Source organism: Marmota monax, unplaced genomic scaffold (genome assembly GCF_021218885.2).
Source record: "Marmota monax isolate L192 unplaced genomic scaffold, Marmota_monax_Labrador192_F-V1.1 WCK01_AAM20220418_F8-fsc00009, whole genome shotgun sequence".
NCBI classification, from domain to species: Eukaryota; Metazoa; Chordata; class Mammalia; order Rodentia; family Sciuridae; genus Marmota; species Marmota monax.
The window spans coordinates 10283693-10304435 of record NW_026694710.1 but is presented as its reverse complement, the minus strand read 5'-3'; the positions used below and the strand labels follow the sequence as shown (position 1 = coordinate 10304435).

General features: G+C 38.7%; 2 protein-coding genes across 6 annotated transcripts in view; both read left to right on the top strand.

The window, feature by feature from the left end:
• Zcchc4 (zinc finger CCHC-type containing 4) overlaps positions 1 to 3149 on the top strand; it is a 53522-nt gene extending 50373 nt beyond the window's left edge. For 2 of the 4 annotated variants that reach the window (XM_058572385.1, XM_046423823.2), the window contains one exon: positions 2464 to 2584. Coding sequence is in view for 3 of the 4 variants with exons in the window: in XM_046423823.2 (XP_046279779.1) it covers positions 2464 to 2465 (2 nt within the window). In the remaining variant the exon portion in view is untranslated. Of the gene's footprint in view, positions 1 to 2448 lie in introns of all 4 variants that reach the window. The other 2 variants (XM_046423822.2, XM_046423821.2) reach the window with 2 other exon arrangements.
• Positions 3150 to 10423: 7274 nt separating this feature from the next.
• Anapc4 (anaphase promoting complex subunit 4) overlaps positions 10424 to 20743 on the top strand; it is a 32698-nt gene continuing 22378 nt past the window's right edge. The window contains exons 1-7 of one of the 2 annotated variants that reach the window (XM_058572382.1): positions 10424 to 10713; positions 13464 to 13569; positions 15631 to 15763; positions 17564 to 17638; positions 17827 to 17853; positions 17946 to 17990; positions 18495 to 18579. In XM_058572382.1, coding sequence (XP_058428365.1) covers positions 10585 to 10713; positions 13464 to 13569; positions 15631 to 15763; positions 17564 to 17638; positions 17827 to 17853; positions 17946 to 17990; positions 18495 to 18579 — 600 coding nt within the window. In that variant the 5' untranslated portion in view covers positions 10424 to 10584. The remainder of the gene's footprint in view (positions 10714 to 13463; positions 13570 to 15630; positions 15764 to 17563; positions 17639 to 17826; positions 17854 to 17945; positions 17991 to 18494; positions 18580 to 20743) is intronic. The other variant, XM_046423678.1, reaches the window with a different exon arrangement.

The following is a 20743-nucleotide window of genomic DNA, read 5'->3' as shown; positions in this document are numbered from 1 at the left end:
TTTAATTCTAAGAGCAAATCCCTTGAAATGTGGTTTTCCTGATAATTCTTAAATAGTATTATTACTTTCTTCTCTAAGAAGAGGACTCCTAAACTTGTTATTTCTTTTAAAAAATGTTCATAATGAAATTGGCAAGGCAAAATTATTTTTTCATCATAATAGTATTTTATTTATTATTTCATCAAAATAGTTTTAATAGCCTTTTATCGCATGTGTTGTAAAAGGTCTCCCAAACTTACGCTCTTTACAACTGTCTCATTCTTTGTTTTTTCAAAGTGGTAATTTTCCTTTAGGTGTGAACTGGAATGGTGCTGGCTCCCTCTTGTGGTTAAAACTCATTTTATCAGTTACATAAATCCTTGCAATTAGAGGACAGATACTAGGTCAATTTAATTTTAAGGTAGAATAAAACAGTTAAGTTATTATACTCAATCAGTTCATCACAGTTAAAAGACTTTATCTCTGGAAGGTTTATTTATTTACATTACAAATGAATATTTGTAAATATTTTCCTTCTGGTTTTGTTTACTATATTCCCAAGTGAGATCTGGTTCATTTTTAGTCTTACTTATGGGTAGATGAACTGAAGAGAAATTTAAATTTTGTATATAGAAACACATGGTTCATTGACTTTGCTAATAGTGAAAACACTTTACTTCATTAAATTTGCTAAATCATTACTTATCTGGAAATTATCCTCTTTAAAAAAGAAGGATGGGGAGAGAAGAGATTTATAAGGATTTTTTGTTATGAACTGATGAGATATCCGAGTCCATAGTGCAGAATCTAAATGTGGAAAAAAGTAATGTTGTCAAGCAAAATTCCACATAATGATTATGTGAAACTACTAATAATAGCCAATATTTATTGAGTGACTACTATCTGGTTAGCATTTTACTTCAGTAATTTAGAGTATATGTATCAAGGTGATTAAAAGCACAGGGTCTAAATCAGCTGGTCCTGTTGTTTCCTCTTTGGATGATATAGGACTTCAAAGCCTCAATTTCTTCACCTAAAAGTAGTTGGGGGAAGGGTGACATCTGCCTTGCTTAGTTTCCTTCCTAGCTCCTTAAAGATGATGTCCATTCAATTTTGTGTTCCTCACACCTAACAAACACCATGCTGATTGAACAAAAAGTGAGGCTTAAGTTTGATTCATTAAGGATTATGTGCTATTAATGAAGTTCTTCTCCCAGGTTTTGTCCTGGGACGACCAAGAAGGGCAGAGTTTGCTGTGGCTTATGAGAGGTAGACTCTAATGATTGATATTCCTGGGCAGCCAGGGAAGTTTCCATGTGTGCCAGTGGCTATTAGTGTCAGCCCATTCCTTGGTTCTTGATGTTATAAACAGCATGATTTTGCTACCCTGGAGACGTTGAATGAATGCACCATAATCTTTCCAAGACACAGATTGCATGTAACTTAGTTCAGAGAACACCAGAAACAAAAAGATCTGTTTTTTTTTAAATATTTAATCTTAAATTTTAGGTGGACACAATATCTTTATTTTACATTTATGTGGTGCTGAGGATCGAACCCAGTGCCTCGTGCATGCTAGGCGAGCACTCTACCACTGAGCCACAACCCAAGCCCAGAGATCTGTTTTTGTTTTGTTTTGTTTATACCAGACATTAAACGTAGGGGTGCTTAACCATTGAGCCACATCCCCAGCCCTTTTTCCTTTTAAATATTTTCTGTTTAGAAACAGAGTCTAAGTTGCTTAGGCCTCGATAAATTGCTGAGGCTGGCTTTGAACTTGTGTTCGTCCTGTCTCAGCCTCCCGAGCCACTGGGAATACAGGCGTGAGCCACTGCACCCTGCAGAAGGGATCTGTTTTGTCTGATGTAGTGTAGTGTTTTGAGAGGGTGAAGTGAGTTCCAGCCTGTTCATTTTGAAACTAGTCTTCAAGAAGATAGGGACCACAAAAGGCGGACCTCCTGTGTGGCACTTGTCAGGATTTCTATACCTGCAGAGGGAAGGAAAATTAGCTGCAGGGTTTATAAAAATAGGCCTTTTCAAGTGTCAGTTTTTCCAATATGCTCTTTCATTTTCCTACCTGTGCTAATGCCATATGTATTAATCCCTGTTCTAAAAAGTATAATTCAGGGATTTGGAGATTGAAGTGCTGAGTTGAACAGTGTAGATACACCAAAAAAAGCAAAAGCCAAAAACGAACTCACTCGTTGGTGTGGTTATTTACCTTCGTGGTTTGTTTGTCCCAAATAGCTTGTTCTAAATCTGTAGTAGTCATCTTTTAAAGAAATGTCTTTTCTCAAGCATTTTGCTCGGTCAGGCCTCTGTTTCTTTGTTGTTATGGTTGGGATATTGAGGATTTATGCTTACGATACAGCAAATTGTTTCCCTTCTATTCTCCTATTTGGTTAGCTAGTTAATTAAACTTCACCATAATTACATAATTCACTGTGCTCATTCTATAAAATAATTTAGCACCTTGTTTTTCAGAGCTGTCAGAAAGCAGAAGCAAAGAAAAAGTAATAAGATGAAAATGGAGACCACAGAAGGACGATCCATGAATCACACATCTGTTACAGGGAGAAAGAAGAGGAGGGAGAGAGCCCATCAATATCTTTGCTCTTAAATGTCCAGTGACTTGAGAATAAGAAAGATTTATAGTCCAACCTTTGATGCCATTTTCTGCAAGTGCTACACTGGACTTAAATTCAGTCGCTTTAAACGAATGCACCTTTCTAAGCTCAATAACAGGCAGGTGGCATTTGCTGGCTTCTCCTTCCCCTTCTGCCTCTCTGGAGACCTGGGGAGCTGTTCCATCCTGAGCTGGGTTTACTGTTGCACTCTGCATGCCTTTTCTCTTCTAAATCTCTCCCAGTCTTATTATTTTAACCTCCTTTGCCTGAAAAGTGGGCATACAGCATTCTTTTGCAGATGATTTCAGAAGAAAGTGAAAGTAAAAAGCTGTAAAATTTTGTTTATATTGAACATAAAAGTGTGTTTAGATATGAAAATATTCTTTTAAATAGTAATCAGTGGCTTAACTCCTCTTGCAAAGAAAAGTACAATTTACAGTTATTTTTCAGTTGAATCTGATGATGGAAAGAATTTTTTGCAAAGGCACTCTACATACATAAAGGTCACAATGATATTATTATTAAATGTTTATTTTTCCAGTACTTCTTGTAGTTGTCCTTGATGGTATAGACTCACTTAAATATTGGGTGAATTATATGTTTAGAACCATGACTTGCTGTCACTTCAATGCTGTAAGTTTATCTCTTTGGAATAGCGGTTGGTAGCAGAAGGGAGCATTGTAATTAAAATCCTCACTCTTGTCTTGATGAACACTTCCCGGCTGCATGGCCGTGGCCAATTTTACTCACTCTCTAAAAACTCCAGTTTCTTCATTCTTCTAGTGTGGAGCATAATAGCTATAACTCAGTATATATTAACTCAGGTTCGCTCCCCCAGTCACCACCGCCACCATACTAAAGATTGAACCCAGGGCACTCCACCACTGAGCTACATCCCCAGCCCTTTTTATTTTTTATTTTGAGACATGGTCTCACTAAGTTGCCAAGGTTGGCCTTGAACTTTCGATCTTCCTGCCTCATCCCTCTAAAGTTGCTGGGATTACAGGTGTGTGTTACTGCACCTGATTCATGTTTTTTTGTAATTACGTTAAATGAGATACATGTGCCTGGCTCTCAGTTTTCCTCTGTCATTGACAAGTTCTGTCAACAGATAAAGATTGCTCCTGGGACTTAATGGCATCTGCTGGTCCAATAGCCTAGCTCTGAAGGGAGTCATTTGAACTCCCAGAATAAACATTATCTGATATTATCTCCTTAAGACTGAATAGTTTTGAATGACTTATATTTGCTTAGTGACTTATTCCCAAACAACTGCTTTAAATTTGATTTGAAGGCATCTTTACTTTTGGTTATCTCAAGCCCTGTGAGTACTGCACCTCATCTGGTATTATAATTTTAGGTAAGTAAGATTGTTTAATGCATGATATGAAATACTCAAGCATGGCCCAGAGCAATAGGGTAGTGGTGTACATCAGGCAACCTCAAAATAGGAGTTAAAACTCTGGAACTTAATAAGTCAGAGAATTCTTCTTTGCACTCTCCACCCTTAGCAGTGCTGGGGATGAGCCCAGGACTCTGTGCATGCTTGATAAACATTCTACCACTGAGCTACACCGATAGCCCTGCCTTGTTCCCTTTGGTATGTGATTGCTGTGATGACAGGAAAGGCAGGTCTGGAGATGATTGGATGAGACATAAACTCTGTAAAATCATTGTGAGTTCCCCTCTCTGAATCAAGCCTGGATAGGGATATTGCCTGACTTTTATGGTGTTCACTGTATATTGGTAAAATACTTTGAATTCTCCTCTGAAAATCTCAGACATACCTGAGTGACTCTGACCACTAAACAATTGGGTCCTTATGGTCAATGGTTATTTTCATCTACATGTTCCTTAATTTTAAGATAACATCAATGTAAAGTCACCACTGAAGCCTGGTATGTATGGTTCTATCTAGTTACGTGGGAGACTGAGAAGGAGGACTGCTTGAGCCCAGGAGTTAGAGGCTAGTCTCCAACATAGCAAGACCCCTATCTCCAAAATTAAAAAAAAAAAAAATTATCATAGCTTTCCTGGGGAGAAAAATAGAAACATTATTCTATAAATTATACATATTAATTTTTTAGATTTTTCTGATTTTAGAAATATTGAAATGCAGAAAGAGTACAACTTTAGAATTGAGGAAATAGAGTATTAGTTCTAATGAGGAGTGATTTTTCTTAAAACTTTGTTATCTTAGAAAATTAGAATTAGGGAATTAGGTGAGTCTGTTCTTGTACTCAATACCTTTTTTTTTTTTTTTTTAGTTGTTGATAGACTTTTATTGTATTTATTTATGTGCGGTGCTGAGAATTGAGTCCAGTGTCTCACACATGCCTCACACACGCTACTGCTGAGCCCCAGCCCCACTCAATACCAATTTTTAGGACTTAATCTCTGAACATTAAGATACCTACTAAAACAGCAATGGGAAAAAAAAAATGTCTGAAATTTGACAGATAAAAATTTGTAAGCTTTTTAAAAGTTGACATTTTAAATAAATAATTACAGGTAAATTTCATTCTGTTTCTTACATTACCAAATTTAATGAATTACCACATCATATTTTTAGGCTCTCCATGAGACTTTGCAGTTTTTTCTTCATCAGTCTGATCCTTAGTCTGTAATATGCTGCCTTCTTTTCATACTATACTACTCTTCCTGCTTGGAATGTGGGCATCTGTTGAAAGTTTATGGAGTCTTCAGGTCCTGGCTTCTGAATCCATGAGTCTATATACTATCCAGTATCATCTTCTCTGAACCCCTCACTGTTCTACCATTTATTTTATTTTCCCCACAGAGTTGAGCTTTCAACGTTAGTACACATTTTATCTATGCTTATTTTTTTTAATTTTTATTTTTTAGGTGTAGATGGACACAACACAATGTCTTTATTTTTATATGGTGCTGAGGATTGAACCTGGGTCCCCCCTGTGCTAGGCGAGCACTCTACTGCTGAGCCACAATCCCAGCCCTTATCTATGCCTCTTAAATGCCTAGTAGGTACTCAATAAAAATCTGAGGAAAGAATAGAATTGTCCAGAGGCTTTGAGATGGTAGGCATGCCTAAGATGTGGAAAGGACTTGCTCCTGTCTGTTTATTCTAAAGACTGAAAAAAGGAAAACAGACCTAAATAATATTGGATGGGATTAGAAGTTGATATGTGGCCCATCTTCACATGAGGTTCTAAATGTGGGCATGTGCAGGAAGGAGGATTGGTAGCCTCATCTGGAAGCCTTTGAACTTAGACAATAATTCAGTTTGGGAGTAACTTGAAGAAAAACCCTTGAGTTGATATCTGGCCCCTTCAAAGCAATCTATAAAATACTCGGCATCTGAGAAAGATTTGCCTAATTCTGAAAAATAAAACCACAGCTTAAAAAGGGTCCAATGTGCTGCCACCTCTTTTGCAACATCCTTATTGGTCTCTTCAGGGGAGCAGTACATCTCTGTCCAGTGTGTTAAAGTGTGTGTTAGTGGGTTTTCATTTTATATTTCTTTTAAGGTCCTTAAATCCTGCCCTATAGTAGAACGACTTTATGGACTTGTTTACCGTATAGGTATTAGAAACTTGTTGATGGCAGGGACCTGTGGGTGTCATTGGGCCATTGGGCTTGTTCACTAGAGCTCCTAGAACTGTGCCCTGCACAAGGTGATATCAGAGATCTCCAACTGCATTGTATGTGATATCAGTTAGTGGGAAACAGTCAGCCAGATTAACACGTTTTCCTGGAATTAGTAGGTGTTCCCAAATACCAACTCACTAAGTGGAAATGCCATTATAGACTACTTTATGCCTCAGTATCCCGGCTGTGCTATTTAAGAAGCTAGTACACTTAGAGTGCCTAGGTAAGGAAAGCTTCCACAAATTCAAAGGACAATCTGATTTTACTTATTTAATGTGATTTTAGTTGGAACATTAAGACATGGGTTTAATTACTTGAGAGTCAGCTTAGAAGGTCATTGCAATAAAGTGAAGGTAAAATCTCTACTGTTTGATTTCAGTCGTTGTAGTATAAATGTTAACTCAGCAAGATTGAGGAATATAGCAACAAAAGTGAGCAAGAAGATCTCAGAGCTCAGAGAGGTGAGTTTAGCCCATTAGCCAGATGGTCCCAAGAGTCTCAAACTGTTGAGTTGCCTGGTACATTGCAGGCTAGCAGAGGGATAACAGCAGGTGAGCTCTAAGAAACCACGCCTGAGTAGACGGGCCAGTGTCTTTATCAGCAGATGGGGAGGCCAGGAATGGGAGAGAATGAGAGGAACTCTGCCTAGTCATTCTGTATGCTTTAATGAGGATTAATTTTTAAAATTAATTTAAATTATTTTTTATTAATTTTCCAGTTAATATATGAGCCATGAAACCAGAGGAAATTGAAAGCTCTGTACTCCCACAACCAGGGATAACCACCATTAGAATTTCCCTCTTTTTCCGAATATAGTTCTTATATGTAGTTGTACAGACTCAGCTGAAAGTACCCCCAAAACTTGAATTGTAAATATATACTGTTTGCAACCCAGACTTTTTCACAGACATGTTGCAAATACCAATTTATGTTTATAAAGATAGTATTATTCTTCAGGGTAGTTTTATTGTATCCACCAGTAGTTAGTTCTGGCTAGGCTTGTGATAGGGGTGAGTTCAAGGTCACAATGAAGCTCAGGACTTTTGTTTCCTGGTTGAGGAAGTGTTCATTCTCTCTCCAGTGGGGGAGCCAGCCTTGAGGTGCTGCTGCTGCTGCTTGCAGCCTGTCTTCAAGTCTTTGCTACTGCTGGACTTTTAGTTTACACGAGGCAACACATACTACTTGTGCCAGGATTTTTTGGGGGGTACTAGAACCCAGGGCTTTGCACACACTAGGCAAGAGATCTACCCCTGAGCTACACTCCTAGCCCTACTTTTGTCATTTTGAATCAGTTGTCCCCCTACCCATGAATGTAACTATGGTAGAGCAGAGAGCTTCCAGCATCAACTATTACATTTATTTTTCCAGCAAATTCACAATTTGTTTATTTTGTGTGTTCCACCCATTTCATGACTTCAGAATAGCCTTTCACATGGCTTGCATTGGTCACCTCCCATACAACTCCATCTTCCATCTCTGGATGTGGGAATCCCAAATCTTTGTTCAGACCCTGACTTTCCCCCATCATGTGCCTCTCGAGTTGCCTAGGGCATCACAGATAGATTTCCATGCTACATCTCTGCCTTAACACAGTCCTCACTGAACTTCTTTTCTCTGCTCTACTCTCTCCCTCCCGTGCTCCACTATCCCCGCTCCTGGAGTCAGTAACAGCCAGCCCTCTGCTCCCTGAGCCTGTGCACTCACATACTCCAGCCTGCCTCTCAACTATTCCCTTCCTTTTCATTCCTCCAACATGATGAATAATCAATTCTGCTTCAGGAATGTTTTTGGAAGCTGCCTCACCATCCCCTTAACTAGGCTTCCTGTGTCTTTATACTTCTAGTCCTTTCCATTCTAATTCTCTGCCCTTGTCCTAAGAATTAAGGCCTTAACTAATCAGATTCTGTCACACTCTCCCTTCCCTCCCAATTTCTTTTGCAGCTACCTAGCTAGCCCTTCAAAATCCATTCCTGTACTATCATGGTATGAAATATAGCACTGGCATGAGCTAGCCCAAGAAAAATAATTATTTCTAGAAAGGTAGTTCTTGCACCCCCCTCCCAACACTTAGAGGAGAATATAAAGAGTATGGAATTACAGAGTCCATTTTTCCTTCTATTCTCCTCCCCCGTCTGCAGATATTTCTACTCTCCTGCCCTGGTTTCCTTAAAAAGCACCACCTGAGTCTTGGGTTTCCTTTTTTCTTGATTCTGTGCCACAAAGGTGCAAATGAGCAAGTTTGACAAAGCACTCTTTCCTCCTGATGGGAAAGACAAATAAACAGAGTAAAACCAAAATCAATCTTTTTTTTTTTGGTACCAGGGATTGAACACAGGGGCCCTTAACCACTGAGCCACATCCCCAGCCCCTTTTTGTATTTTATTAGAGATAGGGTCTCACTGAGTTGCTCAGGGCCCTGCTAAGTTGCTGAGGCTGGGTTTGAAATCTTGATCCTCCTGCCTCAGCCTCCCGAGTTGCTGGGATTACAGGCATGTGCTGCTGTGCCCAGGAAACTGAAATCTCTTTTATGGGGTCAGAGGAAAAAGAAAAGGCTAGAAAACACTGTATTAACAGTTCTTGTCCTACTGGGAGCATTTCCAGTAACCAGGTGATTCTCCTATAAGGCTATTCATTGTTTCCTGTGTTGAAAGGCCTTTTTGGAAATTCATACTCTTCCTTGAAGGTTGGTATTCTCTTCTGTCCTTTGATACCTCTTGGAATGGTCACTTTTATGTGTTGTATGGGGGTTCATGTTGAGGTTAAATTCCAGAAAAATGGCCGTTCAGTTTCCATAAGAACATTAAGTGGAGTATATTGGACCCCCACTGTACTAGTAATATTTGTATAAATAATATAATTATCCATTTTTGCTGCCCCAAATCATTAATGAAAACAACACATGAAAATGTATTTCATGAATAACAAAGGCAAGTCCATTTTTACCTTGGATAGGTTGAATCTAGAAAAATTGGGGAGACATGTTAAGGTATTTGCAGCAAAGGCAAGGGTAGGAAAGCCTGTGTCTGAAAGGGAGCAGGGAAGGCATTGAGTCAGAGATAAGGACAGTGCCTGGCACTGGCACATGTAACAGCTACTTGCATATTTGTTGCTAGAAGAATCTAATGCCTGCTCCTCAAGGGCCAGATTCAGAAAAGGGCAGGAATATTGGACTTACTGAAAGATGGCTGGCTTTCTCCCATAGATGTCAATTCAGGAGTCCCAGTGGTGTTCTCTTAGGTAGGATCATCCCGTGAGAACTGGGATGTTGACTCTTATTTTTATTTATTTGTTTGTTTGTTTATTTAAAGGAGCACCTGCCAGGCTAGGAGCCTTCTGGGTTGAGTCCCTGTATCCATGTATTTTTACATAATAAAACCTTAGCTGAAGGATCAACCTGTGAGAGCCCACAGCCCTCATTTATTATAGTGGGCTGCTACCACCAATAACGTGAGGTGCATATTTAAAGAGGACGAAGAATCAAAGTATTATTTGCACATGTGAAGGAGTTTAAGCAGGCTCTCCCCCAACCTTAGCTGCAAACTGGAGTCATTTAAAGGTTTTAATAAACATTGGTTCCCGGGGTTGGGATTGTGGCTCAGCGGGAGAGCGCTCACCTCGCATTTGCGAGAGCCTGGGTTCGATCCTCAACAACACATTAAAATAAATAAATAAATAAGTGAGGTAAAGGTATTACGTCCAACTATAACTAAAAAATAAATATTTTTTTAAAGAATAAATACTGGGTCCCATTCGGTATTAATCCCTTTAATTGATCTAGGAGGGGGGAGGCGAGCTTTTTAAAATTCTGCTGAGCAACCAGGACTGAGAACTAAGACCTGTTAAAGGACTCCCGGCTGATAAGGACCTAAAGTTCACAGCGTCTCTAAGGCCTTGCTCCCAAATCCTGGACGATCTTTTTCCCTACTGCAATGAATTACTCTGAAGACTGCGAAGACCTGAAAGCACACCCACACACAACTGGCGGGTGGCCCGAGAGACACGTCCGTATCAACCCTGGGGCCAGCCCCCGTACTAGCTCCGCCCCGAGCCCGCCCTCGCCCCGCCCTTGCCCAGGCCCCGCCCAGCTCCTCCCCCCGGGCACACCCGTCAACACGCCGACCGCCCCAAGCCCTCCCGCCTGCTCGCCACCTCTTTCCTCTCGCGAGGACTCCCTGGCGCCGGAAGTTCCCGGAGCGAGCGGCGGGGCGGGGTGGAGAGGGAAGGGTTGGTGGGCCGCGTTGGCCAAGCAGGGTGGCTCTCCCAGGGACCCGGGGAGTCTGGCTTTTCGCCCAAGGCCGGTGCCGAGGGCTCCGCCGCCCTCTGACTGGGGTGTGGTTGCAGGGCCGCCCCTATGTTGCGTTTTCCGACCTGTTTCCCATCCTTCCGGGTGGTGGGAGAGAAGCAGCTGCCCCAGGAGATAATTTTCCTGGTCTGGTCGCCTAAGCGGGATCTCATTGCTTTGGCCAACACCGCGGGCGAGGTAAGTGAGCCGGCTGGGTCCACTGGCATTGGGTCGAGAACCCCAGCCCAGCCCGGCTCCCGTGGGCCAGACTGCTCGAGTGTCATCCGTTTCCTGCGCTTGGCGGCCCACCTGCGTGCCCCGCCCCTGCTCCAAGGCGGCAGTCAACTTTTAAGTAGTGGAAGTGTGAAGGACTGTATCTGCCAAAGACGGTTTATTTATATGCCAGTTTCCTGTATTTTTGGGTCATGAGAAATTTTCACTACAACTACACAGCCCTGCATCCTCAAGTCGCCCCCATTCGTTGATTTGTTTCTTGAAAAGCCCATGCATGATGTGCCACTCTGGAGCAAGGAGGTGGTAGATTCTTGAACCCTGCCCTGAGTCTTTTTTTCAGTTTAATAGCAGAATAAACATAAATTGTTCTCAAGCCTTATTGCAAATGTGCATGGTGTAGCTACCAATAGGGGAGGTTTTAAGGCTCTATGTCCTGTTGTCCAACTTTTTACACCTGGGTTGGATGGCCACTTTCCACTTGAAGGTACCTTTAAATTGAAAAAGAATGGTGTGTCACTGGATTCCTGACAATATGTGTGAACGCTGTCAGCGTTTCTAGTCATTTATATTATGCTTTATCATGTATAACCAGTTTGTAGACAATTTTCTACTAAAGGGTAGTAGTATTTGGCAGCCATTTTGTAAGGAAACCTTCACTTATGCATCTTTCCTCCTTGGGCAGGTAAAGTTGTGTTATGTGTAGCCAAAATTTGAAAACTAGGTGGTAAGGCAATCCTAGCAGCCGCGGAAACTTAGTAGCCTGTAAAACTGCATTACTATTGCCTTGACTCATGTATCAGTATGTTGTCTAGTTTCTTAAGGCTCTCCATGAGTCTTTAGTCTCTCTTCTGCCAGGGTGCTTTGGAATTCTATCATGATTCTAGAGAGCTTTACAGGTAATACAGTCGTGGTAGTAGGAAGGAAGGTAGATATTGGGGCATCAAGAGAATTCAGATCAGTATGTGATAGTGGGCACTGTTGTTTCCATTTTCTCTAAGAAGCAGCAAAGGGCATTGTCTGAGTGAATATCGAGAAGTAAATTTGGAGGAGAGCGAAGAGGTGTGAAAAAGGTGATAAGACAGGAGGGTTTGGGAAATGTAATAGGATTGCTTGTCAATATTAAGGACTAAGGAAGGTTAGTGGTCTAGTAATTTGAGAAAACAGTGAGTATGGTTGTACTTGTTTCTTCATTCTGTTTGGCTCTATGGATGCAGACATGATTGGGCTTAAGCAAGATTGTTGTTTCACAAGTGTGGCAAAGAGATGCAAAGGAGTTGAAGTTACATGCAGAAGCAATGACTATAGTGATGAATCTTGGATTCTAACCTGATCAAGGAGGTAAGTGAGGGTATGTTCAGGGTGAAGGACATTGAATAGGTAGTAGAATCAAAGGATTGTATACCCTGATGAGGTTGAGGAATTAGAGTTGGATCTTGTAGAGATCAGCTGGAAAGTGGGAATGGAAGTTTGAAACAGATTTTGGCAGCATTGTGAACTGTTGGTAGTGACTAGGCCCTGGGCGTGCACCTAGGAGTGGCTGTGGTGAAGTAGGGAAATATGATCATTGGAGAGAGATAGCTGAGCACGGTCACCAAATGTAATAATGAGTAGTTTTGGAAAATGTGAGTGAGCAAGGAGACCACCTCTTTAGGGAATGAGAGGAATGGCCCAGGGGTCTGTCATATGTTTGGAGATTTTAAAGAAGTCATCCAGAAATGGTATTGAGAATCGAGGAGGATACCTACTTCATCTCCTAGCCCAGTAGAAAGACTGCACAGGACTTGGGATACAAAACGGCCACCAGCTGCAATGTTACAGGGAAGCAGTAGCCTCAGGTGAGAGGTGCATTTCAGAGAAAAGGATGAAGATAGTGTTTTGAAGATGACCGATTGATCATGAATTGCAAAGGACGTGGAGGGAGAGTGTCAGAAGTAAGAAATAGTGTAGGTAATTCCAGACAAGAGGATCAAATCTAGGGTGTGAGCGATTCCTTGGGAGTCCTAGGTTCCCAATGGTGACTGATATTATCAGGAATGAAGGGCATTCTGACCTGTGAGGGAAGGCAGGAGACTAGTGAGGCTTCATGTGTGGGGACTAAGGAGATGAGGAGTGGTTCTTTCATGAACACGTGCAGTCCTGAGACTTTTCTTCTTTTTTTCCAATGGTTGGTTATATATAGAGGCTAGAGTAAGGACAGGTTTAGTTTTGAGGCTCCAAGGGGCCCCGGAGCATCATAGTGACCTTACAAGGTGGGCATTTATTGGTGCAGAAACACAAATGTAGACTGGGGTAAGTGACTTATTCAAGATCCATGGCTAGAATACAGCTGAAATTAGATGCCAAATTGTCTGATCCAAAGTTTAGTTATTTTACTATTTACAGCTACTTTTTAAGTGCTATTTATGTTCTTTGTTTCTTTTTTGTTGTTGTTGTCTTTTTCTTGGACAGTCTTTTTATTCCTTTCTAAAAGGTAAATCTGTTGATATAAAAGAAAAATGTACAAGTACGGGGTTAAATTGAAATACTTTTTTTGTTGTTTTCTTTCAAAATGCCTTATATTCATTCAGCTACTTGTCTTCTGTTCCTCTGATAGTTAAATATTTTACTCAGTAGATGTTAAGTATTTAAAGTCTTATGATGGAGGTGGGGGTCTAGCTTTATTTTGTTTTTTGAAATAGATTTTTAATTCTGACATTTTATCTGTTTTATCTTAGGTTTTACTTCATCGACTTGCAAGTTTTCATCGAGTTTGGAGTTTTCCACCAAATGAAAATACAGGAAAGGAAGTAACCTGTCTGGCTTGGAGACCAGATGGCAAACGTAATAATAATATTATAAAAAATAACTTTCTTATTTTCATAAAGAGTGTTCTGTATAAAAGCTTATTTCAGAAAGAATTAATTGTGTACATTAAAATTTGGGGATTTTAATTTTTTAGAATGCTTTAACAGTTTTTTATAGAACTCAGATGAATTTTACCATCTTCCTTCTTTGGCAGATATCTCTGGCAAAGATAACTTTGAAGTGAGATCTAATGGACTATACAAAATGTTTTGGTTTGATTTTTTTCCTTTTTGTGCTTGTGCTGCACCATTTGATCCAAGTACCACTTGTCATTTACCAGTCAGTTCAGTGCCACCTTGGCCTTTTTCTCCCAAGAGTATATTTTAGCACTAACTAAGAGGCTCATAAACATTCTCTGTGTGTCTATTTACTGCATCTAAACGACTGTTAGCTCTGACTCCATTTCTTGCAGTTCTGTGCTATCTTTTTCCTCTTGGTACCTTTTCTGTTGTTGTTTGGGTATGGCTTTGATTACTGAACTCTTCTTCCATGTGTTATTTTATAGTGACAGTCCTTATAGGAACTGTTGTACACATGTAGACTGTACAGTAAAATGCTATAAATCCTAAAGCCTAAAGTTCATTTGTATTGTTGGTGTTTTAGGAAGAAAGTATATTGTTTTTCTGAAGTAAATGATATGTGCTCCTCACTGTTTGTTTTTTGTTTTTTTCTAAATAAACATAAGTACTAGAAATTCCCTGAAAGCCTATCACTTAGCAATTGGTGAACACTTTTCTGACATTTTCTGATAAAATATGTACATATAGAAATCTGTATGTAGGGTTTTAGCAAAAGAAGTTATTTGATGCATGCGGTTTTACTGTGTGATTTTTTTTCTTTTTTTGTCTCAGCATGAATAAATTTAACACATTAATGTTAAATGACAGCATGCTAATTTATTATATATTGTAATTTACTAAATATATCCCTCTTGATGTACCTGTATATTATTTCCAGTTGTTGGCTTTTATAAAGCAGTGCTGTATAAACATTCTGAACACTGACTGGGAAGAACTTGGTATGATTTTGTAAAATGCTTCCAAAACACTATACTCATTCTATAGTCATTTTGCCCAGAATGCGTATAGAATATGTGTAAAATTAGGGGACTTTTGTTGTGGTGGTTTGTTATTTATTTATTTATTTTTGGCCATAATGGGGATCAAACTCAGGGTCTTGCACATGTTAGTGAAGCACCACACCTCTGCCCTTACACCCAGAGCCTTAAAATTTGAGGACCTCAAGGTCTTCAAGATGTTACTATCATCATAAAACCAGGATCTCAAAGGTGGAAAGCCAGTGTGTAGAAATGTGCTTAAGTAGATTAGTTTATCATTTTCTTAAAGTACATTTCATGTTTTTGGACAGTAAAATGTGTTTTTTGTTATAGAAAGATCATTTCAAGATACTTTTACATTGTTTTTTAAAACAGGAGGCTCAGATTGCCCCATATCCAGCAGAGTTATGTGTAGCGGTGTGCAGTGAAACTTCATTGCTCTCTGTTTAGAAATTCTTAAATTGGATATGTTAGGAAGATAGTAGTGACTTATGTAGAGAAACTATAGTAGATAATTATTCAGCCACAGTCAAAGGAGGAAGACTCATCAGTATTCGGGGGTGGTGTTTACTATTCTGGGTTAGACACATAAATAGACTTTTCAAGAACACAGCAGATGGAATCACTTCCTATCTTTTGGACATGTTTATAGGACCCATATGTCTTGATGATAAGTTAATTCTTAATCTATTAAGACCCATTTTGTATTTTCTGCTTGACAGTAAGATTGCAGTCCAGAGTTTTTGATGTTTAAGATGTTAAGGACAATATGTGAGAAAGTAGATTGCTTATGAAATTTGAGCACTTGAAAATAAACTTGGATAATAATGTATATATGTGCAAAGATATCTTTAGTGTTTAATTTCTATGATTAGGATGTGCTTAAAATAGTCCAACTGGGCATTAAGTGAAATACCCATTTATTTTTTTGCAAAGGTTACATAATCTTTTTTTGATTTTTTTTTTTTCCCCTTGTTTAGTTTTGGCCTTTGCTCTTGCTGACACCAAGAAAATTATTTTGTGTGATGTAGAAAAGCCTGAAAGCTTGCATTCTTTTTCTGTGGAGGCTCCGGTTTCTTGTATGCATTGGATGGAAGTGACTGTAGAAAGCAGGTACAGTAATCAGAAAAGAACACTACCAGCAGTAACAATAGCATACCCAGGAAATTTTCATGTTTTGAAATGGGGAAACACTTGTCTTGAGTGTTCAGTGTACATTGCATTTAAATTTTGGTTTACGCCAAGTATGGTGGTATATGCCTGTAATCCATGTGACTCAGGAGGTCGAGGCAGGAGGATCATAAGTTTGAGGCTGGCATTTCTTAAAAAGGAGTGAATTAATCCCTAGTACCTAAGTAAATAAATAAAATTAAGTAAATAAAATAAATTGGTTTTAAGGTTATCAAGATAAAATGCTTTAATATTGTGCTGGGTATTTTTTCTTCTAAAATAGTCTATTATTGGAGCAGCAGTGCCTGAATAGTCACGATTTTTCTCTTCAATCATGTTTAGTAGTTTATATCAATGATTTTATACTTTCAAGTAACATTAATTAAAATTGAGATTCTGTTTTCTGTTTCACTTTTTTTTTTTTTTTTTGGTCTGGAGTTATGTCTTTTGTGTCTTAGTTGAGCATTCTGTTGTGACACTGAACAGGTTCCTTCCATGCCCATGGTTTTCATAGTTTCCTTTGTTTGGTGAAAGTATTTTGCCTTAGTGTGTGTAGTGAAGCAATGCACCAGGCTTGCAGTGAAGGTGGACTGAAGGGTCACTGAGTTATGACTAATGTTAAAAAGAAGAAAGGAAGAAAACTGTTTTTCTTTTGAGGGAAATTAGCTTTCTTTTCGTTAGCTTTTCCTTTTTAATTAAGTTTCACTAGGTTAATATCAAATGAGTTATAAGTCCTAACTGTTAAGAATTACAAATGAGATGGTGTGAGGGGGGAAAAAAAAGGAAAAAAAGAAAAAGAAAATGCTAAAGTCTAATCCAAAAAAAAAAAAAAAAGAATTACAAATGGTTATGTGACTTTCTAGAAGTGGGAGGAGCAGAGCATGCCTTGCAGTTCACGTCCCAGCCCAGTTACCTGCAGAGTGTATTCCTAACACGGTATCTGCTAACAGCTTAGAAATGTTATGTGGAGATTCTGGGATCTCTCATCTACAATGTGTCGAAGTGGGAAAAAATACTTCGCAAGTCACCCCAAGTCACTCGTTTCACTTTTTCACTCATTTGTTTCCAACCTCATTTGGAGGTAGACTTGGGAAAGAAAAGTAGTACGTAAGACTATTTCAAAATTCATGGTATTTTCTCACACCTGCTGGGTTATCCACCCCCCCGGGTGTATGTAAGCCATAAACCAATAATCAAATGATAGAATGATTGAAATGTTCCTTAAAATTACCCTTTACACTTGTACATTTAGTGTGGTTTCTTATGTGAGAGTTAAGATGTCATAAATCCTCAGTTGGTGTCTGAATACTGAAAGTAATATAAAAGCATATTATATTTGTGGAGAAATTGCTTACTATTATTCATTTCTATAAATGTGAAATGTATAGGATGATTTATTTTACAAAAATAACAAATTCCTAGTTTTGCATTTCTCATTTGTGATATTAGAACGATTGTTTGATGATGATAAGATATTGTGGCATCTTTTTACTTGATAAGTTTTATAAAACGGAGTCTTTTTGGGCTGGGATTGTGGCTCAGTGGTAGAGCACTTGCCTCACATGTGAGGCACTCGGTTCGATCCTCAGCACCACATAAAAATAAATAAAGATATTGTATCCATCTATAGCTAAAAATATTTTTAAAAAACTGAGAGTCTTTTAAAAGAAATGTACATTTTTAGCGAAAAAAGAATTAAAATCTTTGATATTTTTATAATGCTTGGTTTTTCCTCCTTTTTAGTGTATTAACATCTTTTTATAATGCTGAGGATGAATCAAATCTTCTCTTACCTAAGCTGCCCACCTTGCCAAAAAAGTAAGTATCATAGTTTTGTTTCTTTGGAATTAATCTTCCACATTTCTCTGTCCTCTATTTTTAATACTGTGGCAATTTTCTTATGCATTAAAATATATATATATATATATATATATATATATATATATATATATATATATATATATTTCTTTTAAGAGTATTTTTTATCTTTATCTGTTTTCCCCCAGTTATAGCAGCACCTCAAAAATATTTAGGTAAGATAAACCTTTTTCATTTTCAAGTAAGGTAATATTTTATTATTTGAAGATATAGTTGAAAGATGACCAAATTTATTTTTGTATTTTAGTGAAGAAAATTCTGATGAAATTATAAAGCTCTTGGGAGATGTCAGGTAAATCTTGCAGATACCTTAAATAAATCTGATTTCTTTAAGTTGATATTTCATATTTGAGTCAGTTTTCAGAAGTTTCAAGCAAGTCCTTTGTCATGTTATTTCATTGTTGATATTAATACCACTAAACAACATAGTGATGTTAATGTCTGTTGTTTTTAATAGAGTCTATCAATGATAAAACTGATGACAATTTAAATAAGCCAGAAAAAGGATTGTTTTGTTATTGATTGCATATAAATATGATTTTTAATGTTATTTTACTATAAACTGGTTTTTCTTTAGGCTGCACAGAAAATTTATATTGTTCTTTTGGGGAAAGAAAAGAAATAGCCTGGATGCAATAAATCTTGAGTGGTAGTAGATTTGTCTGGTTTTTGTTCCCTGTGCGGGGCATAGTTAGCATGTGGGTTATGTGGGAACAGTAGCCATGTTTTCTGGTTTAAGAACTGAATCGTCTCTGTTGTTGGTTGGTCCTCAGCTTTTTGCATTATTTTTAATTAGGCTGAATATTCTTGTCCTTGGAGGAAGCTCTGGATTTATTGAGCTCTATGCTTATGGAATGTTCAAAATTGCTCGAGTCACAGGGGTAAGTTTTTCTTTAAAAATGTTCTGTATTGTTTATCATAGAATATATAGCAGTTTACTTATGGAATGAGAATAAAACCAGGATTTTTCAGTTCTTAAATAGAGGATACAGTGGATAGTGGGATAGTTTCTTCTTTTTTTAAAATTTATTTATTTTAATTAAGCTTATATGACAACAGAATGCATTTTGATTCATTGTACACAATTGTAGCACAACTTTTTATTTCTCTGATTCTACATGATGTAGTGTCACACCGTATGTGAAGTCATGTGTGTATCTAGGTTAATGATGTCCATCTCATTCCACCATCTTTCCTGCATTCATACCCCCCTTCCCATCCCTCCCTCCCCCTTGCCCAATCAAAGTTCCTTCATTTTCCCCATTCCCCCCCCCCCGCCCTCCCATTATGGATCAGCATCCATGTATTGGAGAGAACATTTGGCCTTTGGTTTTTTGGGATTGGCTTATTTTGCTAAGCATGATATTCTCCAACTCCATCCATTTACCTGCAAATGCCATAATTTTATTTTCTTTTAATGCTGAATAATATTCCATTGTGTGTGTGTGTGTGTATGTATGTACGTGTGTATATATATATATATATCACAGTTTCTTTATCCATTCATTTATTGAAGGGCATCTAGGTTGGTTCCACAATTCAGCTCTTGTGAATTGAGCTGCTAAAACATTGATGTGGCTGCGTTACTGTAGTATGCTGATTTTAAGTTCTTTGGGTATAGACCAAGGAGTGGGATAGCTAGGTCAAATGGTGGTTCCATTCCAAGTTTTCTAAGGAATCTCCATACTGCTTTCCAAAGTGGTTATACCAATTTGTTTTCTTTCTTTCCTTTTTTTTTTGGTGGTACGGGGGATTTAACCAAGGAGTGCTTTACCACTGAGCTATATCCCAATCCCTTAATCCCTTTTTATTTTTTACTTTGAGACAGGGTGGTTTTTGAGGCTGACCTTCAACTTGCAATCCTTCTGACTCAGCCTCCCAGGTTGCAGGTATTATAGGCATGCACCACCATTCCCAGAAGATTCAGAGGATAATTTTCTTATTAAGATTAAATAGTAGCAAAATATTGTGTATAGACATCAGGAGCTATTGGTGGAACTAGTCAAGTTTTTATCTTTAACCAAAAGATCATACTCATCTACTTGATTATGATTTTTTTCTAGCTTGCAGAGGATAGGAGTTAGAATTTGTGATTGGAATATAATGAAAGTCATCAGAAGTAATTTTAAGCTTAATACCAAATCTACCACTATTACTAAATCTTGTTGTATTAGTGTTCTCTAGAGGAACATAATCAATGGGAAATATAATTATAAAAAGAGATTGGCTTAGGTTGGCTTATATGACCAGAAGCTGGATAGTCCACGGTGGCCATCTGTAGGTTGGAGAGCTGGAAGAACCAGTAACTGTGCGGTGCAAGAGGCTGAAAGCCTCAGAATAAGAGGGACCAATGGTTCTACACTGGCTCATCAAATGCTTCTGAAAATTCCCTGGAGAATTGCTGGCAGAGTCCGATTTGGAAAGAGTGTGAAGAGGCAAGAGTATGATATCCTCAGATAATCACAGCTGCAATCAAGAACCATTCACGGACTGGGATTGTGGCTCAGTGGTAGAGCTCTTGCCTAGTATGTGTGAGGCACTGGGTTCAATCCTCAGTACCACATATAAATAAAGGTATTGTGTCCATCTACGGCTTAAAAAAAAAAAAGAACCTGCCGCAGTCCGGCTACAGCACCCTCCGGTAACGAAAAGTATTCAGTAATTGCCTTTTGCTGCAACTTTTTTCCTGATAATCCTTCTTCTTCTGAACTTTCTTTTTCTTTCTAACTAGAGTTCCTGGGCTTTTATCAACACATGCCCTAACTGCTCTTGGTTCCACTGGGGTGCCTCCTTCCCTTAGTAATTTACTTAACACCCCTTCCATATTTTCGTCACAAAGACAATACAACATTTCAAGAAGAAACAAGACACAAACATACTGTATCAATCTTCTCCATTTTCTCAAAATGGCCATTTTTCCTCTCGCCCTATCTGCCTAGGGACTAGCAGATTTGCTCCTGTCCTATCTAGGGACGGGCAGCTTTTTCTCGTCAACTTACCCCTGAGTGTCCCGGGGCTCCCGGTACGGGCCACCATCTGCCGCAG